The following is a 24,294-nucleotide window of genomic DNA, read 5'->3' as shown; positions in this document are numbered from 1 at the left end:
CTTTGCAATAAAAGTGTCTACAGATAGATTTGCAGTAATTTATGGGAATTTTGTAATTTTTTTTTTTTTAGTGTCAAAGTGTTGTTTTGACATTTGTATCTTAGGATTGTTTTCATTACCATATGGTTCATCCTGTTATTTTTTAGTTTTGGCAAGTCAGTTTCTTTTAAGGGGAAAATGTAGTGATTCTGTGGATTATAGTATTTGGTTTGATTTGATTTGATCGAAAGGTATTATAGAAATTATGCATGGCAGCCCTCAGGCCAAAGTGCAGACATGTTAACATTATGAAACCAGTTTGAAAATACTAAAATGGGTACAAAACCATAAAAGATACATCTAGGGAGAATAAAAAAATATAAAAAATATCCATGGATCTTGAATATTTCACAATAGATCTGGACCTATACTACAAAACAAAAACAAATCATAAGGTTGCAATTTTTACTTACTGTAAAAAAAAAAGAATTAGAAAACAGTCCAAAAAACAATCATAGATTAAACTTATCAATTAAAAACAAAAATATATGAACGTCAACACAATTTCAATGTGCATTCTATCCTTTTTCCAGCACCTCTATGCTCATTACTACATCATTATTATTACTTTTATTTGATAATGAATATCAGTTAACTGGCAAAATTCTGACATAAAAAACCCTGTGAAATACACTGTATACAGTAATTACATTATTCTGCATATTGTGTGTAATACTGCAAGTTGAGGTTGGCAGTGGGGAAAGGTTGCTAAAGATGAAAATTTCTGCTGAATACTTTTAAAGGTCACAACATTAGTTCTGAAAAGAACTGTCATGTGTTGTATTTTTATGCCTCCGCCACGAAGTGGTGCCGGAGGCATTATGTTTTCGGGTTGTCCGTCCGTCCGTACGTCCGTCCGTCCGCTTTCGTTTACGCGATAACTTGAGTAACATTTACTGGAATTTTACCAAACTTGGTCCAAGTATGAAGTATGATGGGGCAATAATTTGATTAGATTTTGGGTGAAATCGGCTAAAGGTCAAAGGTCAAAGGTCAAGGTCAAATCATGAAATTGTATCCGTTTACGCGATAACTCAAGACTGGATGGAGTAAATTTCACCAAACTTTGTTGGAGGATGATGTATGATGGGACAATTACTTGATTAGTTTTTCAGTGAAATCGGACAGAGGTCAAAGGTCAAAGATCAAGGTCAAATCCTAAAATTTATCTGTTTACGTGATAACTCAAAACTGGATGAAGCAGCTTTCACCAAACTTGGTCCAAGGATGATGTATGATGGGACAATTAGTTGATATGATTTTAGTGACATTGGCAAGAGGTCAAAGGTCAAAAGGTCAAGGTCAAATGCTACAAATGTTGCAATTTCCCCTATATCTATGCAATGCCCGGAGGTATTTTCTTGAAACTTGGTGTGGACATGTACTACTGTGTAAAGATTCTCCAGAGAGAGTTTCATGTCATAAGGTCAAAGGTCAAAAGGTCAAAGGTTAGGTGAAAATGTTGCAATATCACTTTTCTCGCAAATGGTTCAATGTATCTTCGTGGAACTTGGTACTTACACATGTACTGACTGGAAGGGATTATCTAGGGAATTTAGGGGTCATGGGTCAATAGTCAGGGGTCAAAGGTCAAGGTCAACTCCTCAAAATCTTACTATTTCCCTCATATACTAGTATATGGTCAGTTTCACGGTAAAGGGTGTAACTTTCAATTTTTAGCCTTTCGGCCCACCCTGAACACATAGATTTACAGATCTCAAAGATTTTTTCCCATGTGAGTCACCTTATGAGTAGCCACCTTGGGTAGCATAATCAGGTCCAGGTGTTGATGCGTTTTGTTTGGACAGTCACATATGTACCCTAAAAATGACTATTTTGTTGCATTGAAATTTATATAACATTTTTGAAATGTTAATAATTTTCTACAGCAACTGCAGAGATCTAATTTTTTATGTTAAAAGCATAGTTGTATGATCAATTGAAATGACCAAATTAGTTTGGTTTGCATCTGGCCCTTTATTTTAGAATACTATGACTTCAAATTTGAGGTTTCGGAGGCTTCATTTTCCGTTAACAATTGTTTACAAACTTTGATGGACAGTAATGATCAGTGGATGTGTTTTAGTTACTTTCTTTTATGCTGAAAATAGTAAGGTACATCTAAACTTTAGACTTACATCAAAGTTTAGTTGATTCTAGGGCTATTTGAAATTTTGTGATAATTTGATTCCATCAAGTGAAATTTCCGTTAGCACTTTTGAAGCCTCCGAAACAAAGTGTTTAGTCAAATAATATGAATATGCAGAAGAGAAGCGACCTAATCTATATGTCAAAATGTAGGATATGGGGCCCTAAGCTAATAGACCAAAAATAGTTCAGATCCGCCAAACTCTCTGAAAATAGGAGACAATACAAATTTTCCGTTAACACGTGAAGCCTCCGAGACGCATTGAAGCCTCCGAAACAGCAAAAACATCTAATTTGACATTTCTGATAAATTCTTTGAGTGTCTGCCCCAAATTATGCCATGAAATCATCAACAGACATGGACAGACAACAAAAATGATAAAATCATTATGATACTGCAATAATTTTTTGAGCCAATGCACTTTATAGAGAAAAAGTGGTTTCGGAGGCTTCAAACGGATGTTAACACTTGATTTTTGTGATTTTCTCTGGACAAAATCAAATTAGATTTATTGTTCACCCACCCAATGATTGCTTGTGACATATCTAAAGATATTTAATCACATTCAGTTTTCTGGCTGCTTTGTTTACTCACCAATATAGATTTACTATACGATTTACCTATTTTTCTTAAACAGTGCAGACGTGTCACACATAACTCACCTTTTCATTCAGCAATAAAATATGAGCAGATGAGGATGTTGCCCCACAATATGTTTAAACAGTGTATATCAACCAAAAAAGACACAATTTATCCATCACTTTCTACATAACATACATGATTTTCATAAAAACATAAGGCATACCAAATTAATTTTCCAGATGTTTCGGAGGCTTCATTTTATGTTAACAACATGTAAATGGAATGTTTTGATTACAATTGTATAATTCTAAGTCTATCAAATAACTGTTTGGACTAAATGAGACGTAATGATTCCTCAAGCAAGGTGTAGATAGTTGTTTAAATGTATGAAAAGCATTATTTTGTAGGTTTCCTTTTGAAACAATGGAACAGGCTAGATATTGTGAGTAATGAAAGTGACTTCCAGCTTGCGTGCATGCCCACATCATGCAACAGTAGTGCAACAAAGCAAGTAGTTGTGGATACATCAATGTTCTTAAGATGGATAAAATTGACAAATCCATTCCATTGTTACTCACATGGCATTTGTTTTTGCCATACTAAAATCTTGACTTTTTCAGCTTTCCATTTCTTAACAAGTTCTTTGGCTTTCATTTCCAATACTTATTTGGAGGAAAGTATAAATTTGTGAGTGGATTTGAAAATAGCTAACGTCTTGCAGATTATCATTTCTGTGGTGTGACTTGGATCACAGGGTATACTGTTTTGGAATTTTGACATTTGATTACTTCATTCAGACAGGTTTTCATGTCAGTCTGTATGTCAGATCTAATGCATGCTAGGTGCAACACAATCTTGATACTATACCCTATTTTCCATACTTTATCATGCTAGCATGGACCACTTGACTATTTTTGATTAAACAAAATGTAACTTGTGTTACGAAACATCTCTTTGCATACACGTGTGAGACTCTATGACATGTTTGCGGATGTAGTTCTCAGTGCAGTAAATGGACAGTAATGGTTGGGATAGGATTGTTTATAAATGACAGACCTCTACTTATAAATAGCCTGTTGTCATGGGGTACATGTACATGTAGTTTACATGGGTGGGTGACTGGAGAAGTTATGTTCATGAAGAACAATATTGAAATGATTGAAATCTTTATAATCTGTTTAGTCCTGGCTTTTCTGGAAAAAGTTACAAGCCCCTAACTATTTTGAAAGTCAAAGGGTTAAAACTGTAGTCTGTGGGTTTATATACTATTTAAAACAAACTTGTGGGTTTCTAACAAAACTTAGATATTTAAACACATTTAATGCTTTTTAATTTTTTGCTAAAAAGGTTGTCATTTTTAGAAACAGTAAAAGTTCTGTTAGCAATTTCTCAATGTGTACCTCCAAAAACAGGCCTAGCTGTCGCAGGAGTCACACAAATTGGAATTTTATAAAATAACTATTAAAAAAAATAAGCCTTTGAAGAATTAATAAATTAAAAGTTAAATTATATGAAACAGGGGTGACTTGTATACCACATAAAAAGAAAGTAAAATTCTAACTATCATATATTATAGGGAACTATACATTTGGTCAACATTTTTTTTTAAATTCAAATTCATACACAATCATGGGTAGTGTATGTACATTTATCTTTTCAACAGACGATTCAAAAAGATAAATGGGATCTTGACCATTTCAATTTCTATTGAGCTCCATGATAATATCACCAATATATTGATTATTCCAACTCCATTTTGATGATGACAGTTTGATGATGACCCTTACATGGAATGGCTGATCAGTGTTTAAGATTGCTGTTCTATGACCATGATCACTGCATTTGATAGCTATAGTAGGGGATATCAGGCATGGTCCATATGCAAAAGAATGTTTATAAGCCTTTTTTCCCCTTGCTATATTTTACAATGCTATGTTGTAATCTAACCGTCATGCCATCACATAGTCTATTTTCTATCCCTTTCTCATCAACAGTTGAAATTGATTTCACATAAAAACAATTATGATGGGTGGTTTATGTCAATATGCATCCCACAAACTGCACTTATAAAGCAAGTAAGCATAATCTTTGCATTAAGTCTAGCTACAGTTCTAACTCATTGAAAGTAATTCTTACTGCATTATGATGAAAAGTTTGACAAATGCATACAGCTGTACGTGTGTAGCCTAATCATGTTCTGCATTGCCAAAGTCATGCATCTAGAGATTTAAAATATTTTTCTTTGTCTCTTTACATATATGTTGGAAAGTCTTTTTTCTGCATACAAATAAATACTATTTTACATGTTACAACATTGTTAGTTGTGTATTTGGAAACAATGAGCTGCATTAATGTACTTCATATCACCTTAAAATGGACCATTTTTGCATGTTAACAGTTATGAAGAAGCCTCCGAAACATGCATTGCTGCTAACTTTAAGCCGCACAAAAAAAAAAAAAGATGTTCCTAATCAGTGTACTTTTATTGCTACTGTTGCAGTTCCCTTTAGAATCATATTGCCTCATGTAATGTCATAAATTTGAACTTAGCATTGCTCAAAGCGTAAACAGTTTGTTATTCACTTTTGTGGAAGCCTATTTCCTTATAATAATAAGTATGAAGGGTAAACATTATGCACTGCCATAAAATGTACATCTGTATACTGTTATTCACATTTTGTTGATGCCCTGTTGTTATTCTAGCATGTAGTGATAGTTGCTTACTGTAGTTTTATTATTTTAAGTGAATACAAGACTAGAACTTTGTGTTCGCAATTTTGAAGCCTCCGAAACACACTAATTTGTTAACTGAAGCCTCCGAAACTCACAAGTCTGAAAATTTCAACTTTGTCAAAAATAATTGAATTTCTTTGGGATTTTGGTTGATAAATGTTTGTTACCAAGAGATAATTTAGGGCTATGTGTAGAGTGGCTCTTGCTTCTAGAACATTCTTTTAACTTAAAAATAGTTTGTCAGGTACCATTTTTGCCTTGGAATTTGAAGTTCACATCCAAATAATTGCAAGAGCGAATATCTGTTGGGGGAAAAGTGTTTTGATATTTCAAATACATGTTCACAGCAAATGAAAAGTTGCATTACATCCACCGTTCACCTTCATTTGGTTGCTGTGGGTGACCAAAACATTCTTGTTGTTTTTACCTAAATTTATCTAAAATTCCATAATAGCCACTTCATTTTTCATATTTAGCCAAAGAATTAAGCTCTGGAATGACAAAATATTGAAAATATAGATATTCCTATGTAAAATGAAGGCAAAGATAAAAATGGAAACACAACTTTAATTTTTGACCCTTGCCACATCAAAGTTACACCCTTTACTGTGAAACTGACCATATGCAATGCTTGCATTATTAGTTTCAAAACTTATTACATGCATTACCTAATGGAGATTCTCTTGGAAATTTCCAGCCAGAAGGTCAAAGGTCAAAGGTTAAGGGTCAAAGGCCAGGTTTCAATGCCCCCCCCCCCCCCCCCAAAAAAAAAAAAAAAAATCCATTTTGTACCGTCATTACACTCTTTCTTCATACCTTGGAAATTACTCAATGCATAAACTTATAAAAAGTCTGTCAGAATTCAAGTAAAAATTCTCAATTCCCCAAATATGTGTACCTGCACTCTTAGAAAATTAAAGCAAACCCAGTTCAAGACATTTCTGACAAACCTGTCATTTCAATATTTTGCCAGTTATGTGAAACTGTCATGGATCACACATTGTGAAGACATTGTACTATACGCCTATTGGGAGAATCATGCATTATGGCGGAGGCATCAGTCGCCATAGCGACATTTCTAGTTTGAAATGTTTCTGTAATTGAAAACAGCCTTGATATAGTGGTGCATTAATGTGTCATACTGCCTGGTCTTGTCTACATAATGTACGTTGGAAAAGTCATCTTTGGGCTGACATTTTGGACTACATGCTTTGTATGGAAAGATACCATCAGGAGACATCTTTGAACACTGCAAGTACTTCTCAGTTTACCAGAGAACAAAAAAATGGAGATGTTTTCTGTTTGATTCCGTGCCATAAGATGCTGTATCGAAAGGTTAGCATTGCTCATCCGGGATTAGATGCTGGGCGCCCACAGGGCATGAATACATAGAATACATTAGATGATGACAAGGGATGAAAGATCGGGATGGATGGAGCAGAAATCCATCAAGGGAGGGGGTAGGGGGTGGGAAGCATGTCTGCCATTTTGTCCTGCTACACACATGGATGACACTGTATTCCTTGCAGCATTCTGTTGATAAATGCAGCTGATTATGGTGTTCTGCTTCTGCTATTGATCCCGGTAGACAATCATTTCAGTTCTCCTGCATTATTCAACAAGAGAAAGCTTAGCTTGCAATACTTGAGAATGCAAGTTTATGCACTCCATATTGTAAGCTGTACTCCCTGAGCATTTGTATAAATCATCCCTTAGCACACTGTTCTTGAGTGTTTTGATAAGAAGTATCCATACAGCTTTACATCTTGGCTGCTGTGCTGTGCGCACATGCATGCCATTAAATGCTTTGGGTTCTATGCAGTACATACTCACATATTATGAAATTCAATGATCTCCAGACTTTGATTTACAGATTATCACTGCTGTGTGTTTAAGAGCATTTGTTTCACTTTTTAGGCCCTATTAGAAATATAGTGATAGTAATGTCCATATCAATATCATCAGGCTCTATGTTTTTGTTTTTGTTTTCATTGAAGGTAGATTTAGAAAGTTGTTGTAATCGTGTTATGAATGTTATTGCCTGCAGTTCTCATTTTAGGGAATGTCACAATACAGAAGTTAAAGAGAGTTCCGAAAGCCCTTTAAGTGAGTATAATCCATTTGTGGAAGAAAAAAAAAAGCCCAAACAAACTTAAAACACACACACATGCACCAACAATCATGTTATGTGTGGATGATGCATACGGTATTCTGCCACTATTCTGTAATGTCAGGCGTGATAATGCTGAGATTTTCCCTTGCTATTGAGAGTGAACCTTTTGGGCTGTAATCCTGATATCAGGCTGATGATTGTGATGATGTGTCATAGAGAAATTGTGTGTGCTTATTTTGAATAAGTCCCTTTAAGCCTCTTTCAGGCCATACTGTATGTACATTGTACCATGGTTTGTGTGAAACAGACATGGCATTCTGAGCATTCCAAGTCACGGTTCAGTAGAAAATTTCAGTAATGCAGGGAGGCCTTCTTTAATAGTGGAAAGTGGAGAGGTTTGTAACAGTACTGTAGTGGGTGATGAGCTGAGTAACAGGAATCAAGCAGTTGGAAATGTATTGATTTGTTTCAAGGATGCTGGATAATATGCCCTAGACAAGATGATGAAACTATTAACTGAAGAACAACTGAGACACTAAGGCAATATTTGGAGATTATGAATCATATTGTAGCGCCATCATGAAGGATGCCTTTGGCAAGCTTGATGGTCTTTCTGCAGTCATTCTGAGGTCTGCTAGACATACACAGGAAACTATGTCATCTCTTCGCATTCTTCTCTTCACTTTGTAAAGTGAGAATGCATTATATTCTTGACATTGGATTGCCTGTCATCATGTACTGTATATTATAAGCCAATATATTTTCTTTCATTCATTTTCAAAGACCTCATGGACATATATCTGGATATATATACAAATCATGATAATGCAAGGCAGGAGTGATTGCACATTTGTTCTCCTTATGTGCATTTTATGCTAGTTTTTGATAGAACTATTGTTCACATTTTGTATATATTTAACAATAGTTAACACTGATTAATATTTTCATGGTTTTTTTTTATCCCTAACTCACATGTTAGAAATATTTTGAAGCACTGCAACTGTTGGTTTTTTGTTTTGTTTTGTTTTTTTCATCTGCAAATGTTAGCATGGGGCTTTCATACAGAGAAAGCAAATTGATCAGACTAATTTAAAAAGTACTTGGGTACATTTCAGGGCTTTTGTGTATGACATTTACATCCATAGAGATTACAGCACATCCATTATTACAACACAAGTCAACTCATATGGCTCAGACTTTTGCTTTATTGGTTCATATCTCATCCTCAGACGAATCTTTGATCTTAAATGGTTACAATATTATTGGTTACTTGTCTAATTTTACCCACATTTTCAAAGATTTTTTTTTCTTTTTATGTTGTAATGTAGACCAACCGTTTTATGGAGGGGACTTAATATTCATGAATGTCTTGAGCAGCTTGAATTGGACACAGCACTCAGATAATTTGATTGCATTAAAAAAAAGGAGTGCATATTCTTGTATTTGGTACTAAATGGTAGGCTCATTTGCCCCCTAATTTGTCAGTTAGATATAAAGATTAGAGCAATTGATTTTTAAAATTATTTCCTTAGACATATTAAGCTTGATTGTGGACCAGATTGTGATTGATCATTTTGAATAATTCTTGAGGCTGAGTGGATTATAAAGCCAGTAAAAGTGCAACTGAAAGCCCTGAAGTGCTTTGCTTCATTGGTGATAAATCTCTGTTAAAGTATGCTATTCTAATACACAAAGAAATTTCATGGAAAGCAGGGCACGATATTGTTGCCAGGGAAATAGTATTTACTTTCATTACCTCTGTATCGGTTTGGGCTCCACACAAATTGGCAACAGGCAGCAGCATTATTGACCAGTGATTTCAATAATTGCTGATCGGCAAGTTCGTTTGACTCGTCCGTCATGTAAATTTGGAGGCCTTCCCGCGAGAAGCTGCGCTCTTTCCTCCACTGTTTTCACACTTGTCGCCAAAACAAAAATTACATCAGCGCCAAAAATGTACTTCGCTGCATGTAAAACTTCCCCCTCTCCTCCGATTCTGGGGCCCCATACCCATGAGTCATCCATTGCACGGCCACATCTCGTTGAGGACATGCGTGGATGGTGATGATGGTGATGCGGCAGCGGCGGAGGAGGAGACCAGGCTTTGGTAGGAGAACGTACTGTACAGTGTGTATGAGGAGCCCACCTGCTTCTCGAGACTGCGCATGCCTGATGCCGCCGGATGATGCATTTTTTTTTATTCCGTGAGATGGAGGATAATGAGGCCCCATTTCCCTGTTATTTCTTTACAGCTAGAGAGGGAGATAGGAGGAGATGAAGACAGGAAATGAGAGAGAGAGAAAAAAAAGGAAGAGAATGAAGCTTATGATGAATATAGCCACATTTTGTAATTTTCCAACCAAATAAAGAGGGATAGATGTATGGGAGCATTAGACGCTGGAACATATACAATAAACCTTTTGAAAAAGTAAAGAATTTACTTGATTTTTGCTATAATTATGTAAATGTCAGATTAATTGAGCAAGGTCATTGTGCTATTATGACAGTAATACAGAAAGGCTTTTTGTTTTATTCAATTAAAGGCAATACATGTATAAAAATTTTGGGTTTTTTTCAGGATGTTTCATTTGGTTTAGGAAGATATGACATCAGATCATTATCGATTACATCAAGCGTATAAAGGGAGTTTTTGATGACTTCCAAGCAGTGTTAGTGGCAGAATAGTGTTCATTCTGCAGATTTGTCAGCAGAACAGTTTAGATTTACAATGTAGCTCTGTTTTGAAGGGATTGAGTTCTACATCATTTTGCTACGTAGTGTGAAATGTTCCCTTTGTGTTATGTACAAAATTTACAGCGGGACAAATGAGAGAATGAGTCATGTTTTCCAAAGAGATCAGTTCTATCATTGGTGTAATGCCTGTATATGAACCCCTGTCCAGTATGAAAAGGGTATTTTAGTATCAGCACTGTGTGATTTTTATTGTAAACTGCTTTCTGAGATGAAGACATTCAGTTCTTAACCTAAAAGATTGAAGAACACAGGACTTGTGTCATAGGTTAGATTCTGGTAGTATGTTTACATCATCATTAGACAACATTTCCTGCCAAACTTTGCTGTTGCATTTTGGGGAATCAGATCAAAGTAGAGATGATGCAATGCATGGAAATGAAAAGCAAAATACCTGAGTATCAAAATTCTAGTACAGATTTACTCGATAGAAATTACAAATCTATGTTTCGATGATGATACTGAGGGAGTAGTAAACAACAGGTCAAAAAAGACCAGACTATTTTGATCATACATGCAGTAATGCACTGCATTGAATATTCAAAAAGAAATATCACTCTATGATGGTCTTTACATTATCAAATGCATTTCAGTGTAGAAAGCTGCGTTATTGAATGGGATGCATTATAGCAAGATTTCGTAGAGTTATATGATCAATTGCGACACTGCGACTGCGCTCCTCCAACCTGCGGCATTTATTATAATCATTTGTACAGACTGTGTGTGTGCCATGAACCGAGGTGAGTCACCAGTGGCCAAAATGCATTAGCAGTCAGTGGATGTAAAGTAGTGTATGTGTATACAGCATTCAACAGTACATTGTATCAGCAACATACTGGAGTAAATGCGCCATAACTGTTGTGTTTCTCACCAAAGGAAAGTTCATAGTTCATTGAGGCATTTGACAGTCAGAGTACCTCAGCTGTGCTTTTTCATCCTTTGCTGGCAATCACTGTAGATGAGCAGTAGAACTGTTTTCCATTCTTATAAAGCTGCCCATACTTAGGGCAGCAAGCAAGACAAAATAGAATGGGTGATAAATCGATATATTCACTTTGATTCAGTGTGTAGTTTTTTTCGCTTACTAACCATTATATCAGTAATCAGATTATCAATGACATGTACAGATTCTTGGATTTTGTTTGGAAAATTATTAGAATATAGCCATAGGTGACTTTGCTTTCCATTGATGACAATATGGAAGAAAGCATTATGCGTGCAAGAGAATGTAGAGACACAATATTGCTTGGAACAAAATTTGAACAGGCAAATGTCTGACAAAAAGTTGTGTTCTTATTGTCAGTAAATGTGTTAGGGTACACATCTAAAGCAAGTGTTTGTAGTGAAGTGTAATATTTAAGCTTAAGTATAATTTTGTCCTTCAGTTTGATTCATAATGTTAGAAACATGACCCATTCAACAATGCAGGGCAAATTAAAGTGAATATCTATCAAATTGCACTGTTTATTACCAATAATAATAAACTTATATCTTGACAGTAGACAGAAAGTATATGGAGGAAGAATCATATGTTGGGACAAGAGTTTTTTTATCATGATTGTGATATCATCACTTATTTCTTCTTCTCATCCCATATTGTGCAGCAAGAACAGCAGCCATGTATCATTATGAACAGCATGATACGTGATGTATTGTGGTTTCAAAATATCAACATTAATTATGCTTAGTATTTCACTCCAACAATTTTAGGGAAATCATATTTTGCAAGCTCTAAATGAAAAGGATAATCTACATTTATACAATCTTTGTAGCCATCACATTTCTCTTCAAAAAGCAGTCTACAACAAGCCCCACCTTCTAACCAAAATTAAATCTTCCCCAAGTGGACGTGCCCGACAGCATCTTTGATGGTGAAAAACGTGCGCACTTTGGCATTTTAGCTTGAATGAGGGCCGCATACAATACATTTTTTCTTTTTCTTTTTCTTTTTTTCGGAGGGGAGAGCCAGTGAAATTTTGCGGCATTAGGTGTGGGGAAGTATCCAGGCAGGAGAACTATTGAAGAGGACAAGTGGCGGCATTCAGGAGAAGTACCCTCCCTGCCTCCCTGCCTCCCTGCCTCCCTGCCTCCCTGCCTCCCAGCTATTGCCACATAATCAGTTTTCTGCTGCAGGCACTCCCATAGAAATCTGCACGTTGATTCTGCCTCCTTCTCGTGTTACGGGGGTGCTGTTTGATGCAAACCAGGGCGCGCGGCATCAACTTTGATGAACAGAACATTCGAGACACACTTTGTAGTCAGGGCATGAGGAATTACCAGCGACAAAGAAGATGAGATAAGATTGGCAGAAAAAGTGAAGTTGATTACCTGTTGCTACCCTGTTTACATGAGATAGTCAGGTATCTTTCAGTAAAGACACAGGGAGCATGCTTATATTTATGGTGGATAATGACTTTTTGGAGAAAAAATATGTCCATGCCTTTAAATGGGAATTTGATATCAAACGGCTGATTATTTGCCCTGCACATACACAGTATGTTATTTCCTGCAAGCTGAGATACATGTACACAGTTCATTAAGAGTGGTACACTAAAAAAATATGTAGTGAACTGTAGAATTACTTCTAAAATTTCCATCAAGGCATTCTGAGCTTGTTTTAAGATTTGATGTGGCATGGCACTGATGTGGCATTTGTAGGAGTTCTTTTCTATGACAAGATGAAAAAGGCTGAGGCTGATGAAATTCTTTCTTTAGATATTCTAAATACATTTTATGACAATATTGCATCTGTCACCTGTTTCAAGTAACTTCTACACAAATGAATTTGATTTTTACCCAACCATTTTCATGTGTTATTTCATATCTCACTATTTTAGAGTCACTATGCAGCTGTGTTTAGTGGCTATAGACTCAAATTAATCCTTGAGCAGTATTACATGAAATATTACATGGGTGGAAATTTTGTCAGGGAGTGTAAAGACTGTGAGTCAGACTCCAACACTAATTTTAGCATCCTGAGTGTAAATGTGGTTTCAGGGATTTAATGATTACTAATGGTTGCATGCATGTATGTGGTATCTTCTCATGACATAATGTCCATCTTTTGTGCTGACTTTAGGGACACCCATTTCAGTGAATAGAGGGGAGTAGTGTGTACAAATGATTAAGAAAATCTGATGTAACATGGCCCCATTGTAGGCTGAGTGAGTAGCTTGCTGACAGTCGCCCACACATAAACGTGAATACAGTGACGTAAATGGCAAATTTGCAGCTGAATTTTGTATTCTTAATTGTAATAATCTTGGGTGTTTTTTTTTATTCATCTTAGTTGGAAGTGTCACAAAATTTACACACATTTATAGATTCTGAGAATTTATGGACTTTGAAATAATGTGATTGATGTAGTCATATACATTATGCTTTGACTAGAATTTGCAGAGTCTCCAAAGGCAGCAATAGGATGAATAGGATGAATGTCCCCCCCCCCCCCTCACTCTGATTGCTATGGAAATAAAGCTAGGATGTCCTATCATCAAGAAGATCAATTATTTGCAGTGTGGAGGTTTGCATTTCTCTTGGAGTTTGCAAATCTCTCATGGTTCTTCCCTTGAATACCTGCCTATTTCTCCATCCCTTCACTGTACTGCATAAACATAGGAAGTAAGCCATGCCAGTGTTTGCCAGAATAAATAAGTCTCCACATGCCTCCCGGGAAGGGATTGATTGGAGAAGGGATGAACAGCAGGTTGGAAAGGAGAAAATAGAAAGGAGAGAGGGGGGGGGGGGGGCAGCGAGAGAAAGTGGAAGGATAGAGAAAAAAAAAAGGTTATGAATGTGTAGTTCGGTTGATGTGGGTATTATGTTTGCAGACATTGCAAAACAGGTCGCATATTTTCTGGAATTGAAATGTGTTTGTGTGTGTGTGTGTGCGCATGTGCCATAATCCATTGATTTCACTGCAGAAATGAAGCTATGCCCAAGTATGTGAATTATTTCTTTGTGTTGTTTATGAAAATTCAAGAGAAAATAGGATTGAGAAATCTGTTTTGCCACTCACAACAAAGTATGTCTCAGTCTCTCGTCAGGGCATGAATTATTATCTCTTGATTAAGTAAAATCAAAGAATAACAGTTTGTACTCTGCGAAATCGTTTTGTGACTTAACCCGTTGAAGCCGAGTCCCGAGAGTACTCGGGCAGGTGTCTATGAGAAATGCGTGTTATAGTAAAATCAGTCCGTCCTCAACGGGTTAAAAATGAAACACCCACATTACGAAATACGGAAAATTTTTCTTCAAAAATATGAAGAGACCACTATTCACAGGTATAGCAGATTTATAAACTTTCCTGCCCCAATGCAATCACAGATTGCTGCTGAAGTAATGCAGTCCTCCAGACACCCACAACTCATTTTCAGCTTTGGATTGAATTTGCCAGAGTATGTACAGCAACAACTGAATGCCGGGTTTATGCTTGTGTTTATCCAAACTTAAGAGTGTTGATGTGAGGTTGAATTGTTGCTCTATGTATTATAATTGGATAAATAAGTTGAGAGAGTAGCTAGCACCTTGTGAATATTAAGGTCTCTAGCCATGTGGATATTCCAGTTAGTGTCATTAAGATGTGCTGTAACATTCCGCCCAGCATGTCGCCATGAGCTAACCTGTCCTGACTTCTTTGCCTCCCCTTTCCCGCTGCAGGTGATGATGGCTCTAGGCCACCATCTCAACATGGTGGAGGCAGAGAAGCAGAAGCTGAGGGCACAGGTGAGGCGGCTGGTGCAGGAGAACACCTGGCTGAGGGACGAACTGGCAGCCACCCAGCAGAAGCTGCAGACCAGCGAACAGAACCTGGCAGAGCTGGAGGTCAAGTACAAACACCTGGAGTACATGAACTCCATCAAGAAGTTTGACGAGGACAGAACACCAGATGTGAGTTTCTCGCCTTGATCAGTTTGAGTTGTAGATGAAGATTAGATGTAGATCCGTACCGCAGTTTGTGATTCAGCGTTCAGCTTTTCTTTTCTTTTTTTCTTTTTTTGACTTACACATGGTTTGTAGACCTGTGGCAAGCGAATACCACATTTGTTCAGCAGGTATGATTGAATGTTTGATGTATGGCAAATTTATTCCTCAAGACAGTAACATTATCAGTGTTTCAATATATTCACCACCTTTATTGCCTTTTTATTTGAATATGATTGTCTTATCAACATTTCCTCATACACTCTTCTAAAAGGGCTAAAGTTTTATTCGGTTGTATGATTAACAGCTAAAAAGATGAATGACATGTAGGGGACAAAGAGTAATGTAGTATCGAAAATTTTTCAGTGATTTTTATAATGGAAGCAGCTATGTTGACAGTTATGCATAATGTACCATGAGATCTTCTTGGATATGTTAATTGGAAAAAAAATATGACAATGGAACTGTACAAGATTTCAGGGAAATGGTGTAGGAGGAATATTGGACTGATTGCTCTGTCCATCACTTGCGGCTATCCTTGCCACTGTGCCTCTGAGTGGGAATGTTGAGTTGCTGGTAATTTTGCTGCGGGATGGTAGATTAGAGGCGATGCAATGTAAAGGTCATACCATGGAAATGAACGTGAAGGCTAATGTCATGAGGAGCCAACATGAAGGTCCCAGAGATCGTGTAATGGCCTTGCAGAATTAGCAGAATGGAGTCGGGAGAGCTCTAATGGCAAATAACGGCAAATGGAGTTTTTTTTCGTCTCGTAGAATTCATTGCTCATCGCGTACATGTAGACTCCTTTAAACTGATCTTGTACAAGTTCCTGGCAGTGCCTTGCCGATGTAAATTTGCTTTAATTGATCGTCATTTTATATTTAGTACTACTGTATCTAGATATAGTATCAATTGTTTTCTGTAGATTTTAGGTACTCGCATAACCTCAGTGGTACATCTGCTACAATAAATTTCTCCAAGCAAACTTTGAAAACACCCATGATTACCTAATAGATTGACAAGTACAGGTACAGAGATATACCTTTGAATAGTTGACGTTCCAGGAAGTATACCCAAAGTACTCTTTGTACTCAGTTTCCACAGGAAAGCTGATTATTTTGTATGCACATAACAAAAAGAGTAGCTACATAAAATGGCTGAGAGGAGGGCATTAGATCTTGTACATTGTTGGCATGATGGCAGATAGAAATTACAATTTTTCAAGGTTTTATCAACCTCTAATCAGAGTTTCTACATTAGCCAGAATTACATGGTGATGTATGCACAATTGAGTTCACATGGTATAGATTCTCATTCCCCTGTTCCTTATCCAGTTTCACTTTCAGTTGACATGCATGTCTCATGTGCACTTGTACTCTGGTATAGGAGGTTTAAAAGCAACCAGAGTACCCTCCATGCATCTAATGAAATTGATAATGTGGAATTGGTTTGGAGTCAGGAGTCAGTGTTTCCAATCCCCACCACATAGGATACACATTTAGATAAGTAGCCTTATATGAGTTAAATGTTTTACAACCATGTACCATGTTCAACTCAGCCATTTATTGAGCATCTCTTTTGGTTCATTTTGAGTGATTTATATAGATACGCATTGTTTGAGATTGTCTAACGGGATTGTGTTTAGATTAGATTTAAAGGACAAGTTCACCTTCATAAACATAAGGATTGAGAGAATGCAGCAATATTAGTAGAACACATCAGTGAAAGTTTGAGGAAAATTGGACAATCGATGCAAAAGTTATGAATTTTTGAAATTTTTGTGTTGGAACTGCTGAACAAGGAGACTATTACAGCTTGTGATGTCATATGAGTACAACAGTACAAAGAAAATGTGAAGAAAATTCGACATATTTTCATTTTTTTCGCACAACAAAAGAGCATTTGACTTGCCTCTTTTTAAAGGCAGGGGGAATAATATTACCCATAACATATGTTGGTTACGAGTCAAGGAAATGTGTACTTTTTTCAAAAGATGAAATTTCGTGAAATTCTCTTTATATTTTCCTTATATTGGTTGTATGCATGTGACATCGTACACTGCAGTAGTCTTCTCATCCAGCGGTTACTGCACAAAAACTTCAAAAATTCATAACTTTTGAACGGATTGTCTGATTTTCCTCAAACTTTCAATGATGTGTTCTACTAATATTGCTACATTTTCTCAATCCTTATGTTAATGAAGGTGAACTTGTCCTTTAAGCTTGTATTTAATTTATAAGCAGACATGTGTTACTTTCTTTTTGTGTCTGTACATAGAAGGATGTTCATTGCTTGTTGAGCACACATGTCAAACATACTTGTCAACTTTGATGTATATTGTGCTATTCTGTGTTTCCTGAAGGAAAGGTGAAAGTATGAGTATCATGTCAATACATTCCATATCTTGCATGTATCTTAACTTATTCAACGGAAGAGGCCACACATTGTTGAATCATTTGATTTATTCTTTATTTACGTGAAGTGTAGCATACATGCAATCAATGGCAATCGAAATTCATATCATTGCTATGTGACAAATTCAGTAGAACCATGCAACATGCCTTATTTTTAAATTTGTATTATTAGCAATAGCACAGGTACAATGCTTTACAGAGACAGCGCAATATACTCTCATTCACAATTTAGTTTAATATTATTTTTATTCTTTCATTATATCTGCATAATTGCAGAATATGAGATATGCTGTATTCGAAAGCTTTCTTTTTGAGTTGTATATGACACCAATGTGCATCCTGATGGATCTTGTTGGAACCACAAGGCATCAGATGAAACATATAAATTTGCCTACTTCATGCCTAATTTTCTTTGAGGTTTATTATCTTTATTTTGTTTGTTTTTTCTTCTTTTCCTTCGTCTTTTTCAGGGGGACGACACGTCATCAGAACCTTTAGACCTTGGCTTCCCTGAAGATGACGATGGTTCACAAGCAGATGGTAAGAGCTTCTTCCTAATTCTCTGAATGTCTCTCAGGAACTCTTCCGTCTACGTGTCACAATTCTGAGAAACAAACTGTGTTAGGGTGGGGGGATGGATGGTAGGGAGACAACATAGCAACATACTGTAGCTGTGCGTTCTCCCATGCAGTGTGTAATATTTCCTCCATGCTTCACTTCTAACCCCGAGGCAGCCTCACAAGTGAGAAATACTCGTGAGGCACTTGAAAGTAACACGGGAGTAGAGCATCTATTCCGTCTCATGTGGCGAGCCCTTTTAATATCACGAAGGCTACTGGATTGGTATTGATTAAGCCTCAAGGATTTCAGACATATTCTACCTATTTTACATACAGAGAGGTGGCTGCATGGAGGATGCTTTCCTGTCAGATTATGCAGCGATTTAAATGGAACTGGGACATTTGATTGCATACTGGTAGAGTGACAACTTTCATACCAGTTGTTCTTCACGCAGATCCAATTTTAGTGAACTTGCATGTTTGTCATTTTGCAAGTATGTTTTATGTAATATCTACATACACACAGAATGGTGTGTTATTATTTGGTGGTCATTCTGAAGTGTGCAGAAATTGTGAAAATTTCCATACCTGGAAATACTCCACGTTTACAATGATAATGTCCTCAAAATGAGAAATGAGATGACTTTAATCCCCACTACTATTTAATCTGATGCTGCTTTTGAATTTTAAATGAGGTGGTTTTAAAAGTGAAATCATTTTGAATTGAAATTGATTTGTTTTATACAAGTCCTGCTTTCAAGATGAATATTTTAATAGTGTTTTTGGGAGTGAGGTTGAAGCATATTTTTTTAATGTGATGCAACTCATCCCAATATATGGGAAGGCAGTCTTTTGGTGTGATAAAAATCTGTAACAATGTATTTTTAGCCAACTGTTCAAGGATTTACCATCCTCACTGTACTTTCCACATTTGTGCCTGCACAGAGAGCTACCAGCCTCAGTCTGGTGGAGGGTCTGTGTCTTCGGTGGCCGGAGGTTATGAAATCCCCGCCCGCCTGCGGACCCTGCACAACCTGGTCATCCAGTATGCCTCACAAAGCCGCTACGAGGTGGCCGTGCCGCTCTGCAAACAGGCCCTGGAAGACTTGGAGAAGACGTCGGGTCACGACCATCCAGACGTTGCGACGATGCTCAATATTCTTGCCCTTGTCTACAGGTATGCGGCGCGCAGACAGTTTTAATCTCATTTGCCAAATTAGCATTGCAGAGCTGGGGACAAGGTCTTACATATGAAACAACAATTTCCCATCTCTCAGTACTTTACCATGTGTGTTTGAGACATATGGATGTCTGTCTCTTATTGGTCATAGCTTTGGATAGGTGTGTAGTCTGTATTAAGAGATGAATTTCTCACATGTATAACTCACAGTATGCTCTCTGCTTGAAGATGATAGATATAGTCAACTGTAATCTTTTATGCCAAATGCTTGTAACAAACGGAGCTTACTTGGCTTAAGAGTTAGCATTATATAATAATATAAGTGGAAGAAACTACAACTTGCAAAAAAGAATCAGTCCCATGTTTTTGTGACATTCTAACTTATAATCTCTTCTTTTGTATGATATATTCATCATTCCTACTATTGTATGCACTTTTTGTTGTGACTGATTCTCTCATTAAAGTATACTGGTCACACATGATATCTTTTGTCGTTATCTTTTAATTTCCTGTCTATCATTCCATGACCTTCTGTAATATCATCTGTCCGTCTGTCTGTCTGTCTGTCTGTCTGGGTCTTTCTCCCTGCTCTTATCACTGTCCCATAAAATTTGAACCCTCCTCACATAATTCCAATCATCACCTGTACCTAACCCACGCCCACTCTTACCTTGCAGGGATCAAAACAAGTACAAGGAGGCTGGTAACTTACTGCATGATGCTCTAGCCATCAGGGAAAAGACCCTAGGACCGGATCATCCTGCTGTAAGTATTTATGGTTTAAAAAGCCATACAGTTTCACTGTGTCTTCTCCGAGATGTATGTGTCCATCGATTTTCATAACAATGATACATTCATTGGCTGTATGTGAACATTGTTTAGACAGTATTCTTTTTCTTTCGTTTCATATTTTTCTTTGTTGATTTTCAATCTGTGCTTCCTGCAGAGGAAGTTCATGTGATGAAAGTGGTCATATTTACAGTTTCACTATCACCCAAAAGTAATCTTGTGTATGTACAGGACATAATGATATTCATATTGTCTTTACATGAGAATTAGGTCATCTGTATCTTTGTAATGCAATATTCTAACTGTAATTCAGATATTGCCCACAGATACTGATTCATTTCCTAAAACACATGTATTGTGGAGACTGAAGATTTATTTTCTTCAGCATTTCCTTCAGCTAATGTTTTATATGTAGATGAAGCTGCAGAACATTGCAGATAAAAACAATATCTCCCTACGACCATGTAATATTTCAAACAGTCCATTCTAAGCTTTGCTAAGTCACTCCTGACCCTGGTTGATAACACATTTATACTGTAAGTTTCCATGCAATACCAACAGTTGTGATAATTAAGATGAAGTTGATGATTAAACCAGTAGCACAAAAATTCAATAAGTAGTGAAGAATGGTATCAACCAAGATTTGAATGATGATTGTGGTAAGAATTACAAAGGTGATATCACTGCTTGGGAAGACGGGATGTTTTGCGTACAAATTATGGATACTGGCATGATATCGCTAGCAGTCTTGAGTTTTGATGTCGACATGAGTGACAGAGATGATGGTGATTCTCTTGTAGTAGCATGGCTGGAATCAAGTGGTGGTGGTGATGTGTAATAACCAAGTGATGAGAGTGGATGACAATCACCACAGCATGCTTGAATTCACGTCGGCTCTTATTGACAGAGATCGGCACTCTTGATATTGGTTTCTGTTTGGACTTGCAAAGCATCATGATGCCCTGTGTGTGTGGCGGTGGCCAGTATCCTCCAGGGAGAGATATTGCTTCACGCTTCGGTTCAGTTATTGAATGCTGTCATATTACACATTCAATCCTGACGTGACAATTCTGCGCGAGGAATAATTACTCTCCCTCCCAGTCTCTGTCTCCGTGGGAGGCAGAGCTGTTTCATTTTGCATCTCCTAGTACCATGTCTGACATTTAGATGTCGCCCAAGCTTGGATAAGAGCAGTGTCCATTTTGTGAGTTACATGTGTGATAACACACACACACACACACGCACACACACACACACACAGACAAATGTAGCAAATAGTCTGGTACTGTAAGTGGAAAAAAATGCAGTTGCATTGTTTTAGAAGTATTAATTTTTTTTAAGTGTTGGTTTCATGTAAGAGACTCCTTGCAGCTCTTTATAAATCTTGACATCAAGCTGGCGAGATGACTTTATCTTTTTGAGATGAGTAGAATTCAATGCAGTGTTAAGAATTAAATCCTTTGAAGTACAATTTCTCAAGGCATGATTAGATACTGTTGTCAAATGTAAGTTTCGAGCAATGGACCTGGGGTGAAATTACCAGTGAGGTGACAAAAGATGAATACAAAATGGATATGATAGCTATATGTCCTCCTGTGAACCCAAGAAACCAACAGAGCAAAAGAAAACAAGATGAGTCAATGTACTCTCCTGCTCTCTCAGTCAGTTGCCTGTGGGCAATGAATAAATTCTGATTATTTCTACCTCAAAGAGTTCTTCCCACCAAGAGGTGAAATGATAATGGTGTCGACATCGAGGCCCAGTATCATTCGATTGTGACTTTCGGGTGTGATGAGTCAGATCATCACATTAAGAACAGGCAATTTGATATGCATGGCGGGCGTAAAGTTCATTTCACATGGAAGATGTCAGCTACAACTCTGATGAAATATTGATTTTGAAATGAAAGGTTGGGGATGTTTTTTTATGAAAGTTATGTAAATGAGCAATGGTACAAATATATCTAATTTTGTGAGCAGCATTTTGACTGCAACGTGAATGATGATACATCTTACTTGTTCCAGTAAACTTTGTAATTTTATTCCCTGTGTTTAATGCTAAGTACCGACGTATGCCAACTACAGTGTACATGTGATGCTGATCATGTTAGAAACACTATCCCCTGAGTTTGTATCCATGTGATCAATCAACATTTGCTCATTCCATTTCTCATATATTTTTTCATCAGACATTTCATAACCCACGTCTATCGTTATATAATCTATAATTGCCTTGGCTGACCCCCACAGAAATGTTTCAAATGATATACAACATCCACATACAGTACATGCCACGATATACACACAGTGTATGGTTGGATATTGTTTTTGTTGTTGTTTTTCACAGTCTACATTTCAAGTCACTCCTTATGGAAGTACCTTTGTCATGGGATCTCCGTACAAAGGTGCCATTAATCATGCTTTCTGCAGTTAGCTCAGTCCTTGTGATCAATAGAAGCAAGTTTGTTTAGAGTGGGGAGACAAAAGATTTATGTGGTGTTAGCCTGTGTCATTTGTCTCTGTAAATTATTTTTCTCTGCTTTACCCTGAATCTTTACACACTGGGAGAAATTTGGTTCACAGGAATTTGTAAATATTTATATCCAAGGGACTGGTGAAATCAAAACATTGTCAGGTTCAGGAGAACATGTGGTATTTCAATGTCTTAAAATCCTGTTGTAGAATGCATTTCTTATTTTTTGCAATACACGTGTAAGGCAATCTACCTGTATAAGATGCTGCCATTTTTAGGCAACTACATTTGGCTCTACTTATTTTTCATAAAACCGTTTACTTATTAATTCATGGTAAGATTGCTACGCAGTAAGTATTGTATGCTGTTCCATGAAGTGTCAATCTCTTCATGTACAGAGCAAATTAATTTTCATGCTTTTTACCCCAAAGTGAGTGTGTTTTTGTAACTTGCTGTTACAAAGCCTCTATAGAGCTATTCATAATAAGAATCATTTCATTAATCCTTTAGGTTCTTTGCACTGTCATATGACAAAGTTTCATCGAGCCACGTCCCACTGTAGTATATAGGGCTGTATTGGGCAATGCCTTGTTGACAAAAAGTTTTTGACCTATAAAATGATTGCGTGTCAAAAGGGTATGATAGTAGCCTTTCACTTTCATGAGAAACATTTGTGCACTGGAAGGGTTGAGAGTTGCTCAATGCAGATGATGAGTAATATCTAGCAGGCGGGTTGTTTCGTTGTTATGGAAGAGGAAATGTAAGGCTGGGAAACATGGCACTGAGGCAGGTCACTGTGGTACACAGTCTTTGTTTTTTATATATTGGGTGTTTGCCAGATGAATATGTTCAGTTTTAAAGTTCATGTTTTCTTGATTTATTCCTCCCATGTTGTCATGATGCCTTCAAATGGTCATCTGTGCTCTGGAAGTTTGGTCTTACAAGATCCCAGCAAGATCCATGTGTCGTAGGATCTGATTCCAACCATCTGTCAGATGCCACATTTTGTGTGTTGTGTGTGGTAGGGTGTAGTGTACATGCAGAAACTGAAATTCACGAGTAAAATTAGCATCATATACACAAGTCAAGTTACTTTGCTCAGAGGGGTGTTGTGATAATTGATTATGTGACCAATTCAACGTCTTTTCATACTGTTTCGTTGGTAGAAACTGCAGACAACAAGATGATATTTGATATGATGGCACCAGCATAAAAATGACAATAGGGGGATGCGCTGAATTCTATGAAATGAAGATTATGGCAGGAAATAACAAGTACCAAGGTAATCAAGCTGTCACAAGTCTTGTATTTCCTCTTTTTCTTTATCTCCCTATTACGAACAGGTGGCTGCCACACTGAACAACTTGGCAGTATTGTATGGCAAGCGGGGCAAGTACAAGGAGGCAGAGCCTTTATGTAAGAGAGCTCTTGAGATTAGGGAAAAGGTAAGTTAGCCAGCATTTAAGCCTTTCCCTACCTGTCTTAGGAAGAGTTTGTTGTTATTTTGTTGGGTTTTTTTTTTTTGTTGTTGGGGGGGGGGGGGTGATTTGTTCTGTGAAATCCTTTGACAGGGAGACCTCACACAG

The 24,294-nt window shown here is 37.0% G+C and overlaps 1 protein-coding gene across 15 annotated transcripts in view; it reads left to right on the top strand.

The window, feature by feature from the left end:
- LOC139710500 (kinesin light chain) overlaps positions 1 to 24,294 on the top strand; it is an 84,941-nt gene that overhangs the window by 20,919 nt on the left and 39,728 nt on the right. For all 15 annotated transcript variants that reach the window (XM_071622427.1, XM_071622417.1, XM_071622430.1 and 12 more), the window contains exons 3-7: positions 15,027 to 15,257; positions 18,178 to 18,247; positions 19,213 to 19,444; positions 20,125 to 20,212; positions 24,052 to 24,153. In XM_071622427.1, coding sequence (XP_071478528.1) covers positions 15,027 to 15,257; positions 18,178 to 18,247; positions 19,213 to 19,444; positions 20,125 to 20,212; positions 24,052 to 24,153 — 723 coding nt within the window. The remainder of the gene's footprint in view (positions 1 to 15,026; positions 15,258 to 18,177; positions 18,248 to 19,212; positions 19,445 to 20,124; positions 20,213 to 24,051; positions 24,154 to 24,294) is intronic.

Source organism: Diadema antillarum, unplaced genomic scaffold (genome assembly GCF_040938485.1).
Source record: "Diadema antillarum isolate AM-2024a unplaced genomic scaffold, OU_Dant_1.0 seq00001536_RagTag, whole genome shotgun sequence".
Taxonomy (NCBI): domain Eukaryota; kingdom Metazoa; phylum Echinodermata; class Echinoidea; order Diadematoida; family Diadematidae; genus Diadema; species Diadema antillarum.
The sequence above is the reverse complement of the archived record's forward strand: the minus strand, read 5'-3'. Positions and strand labels throughout refer to the sequence as shown.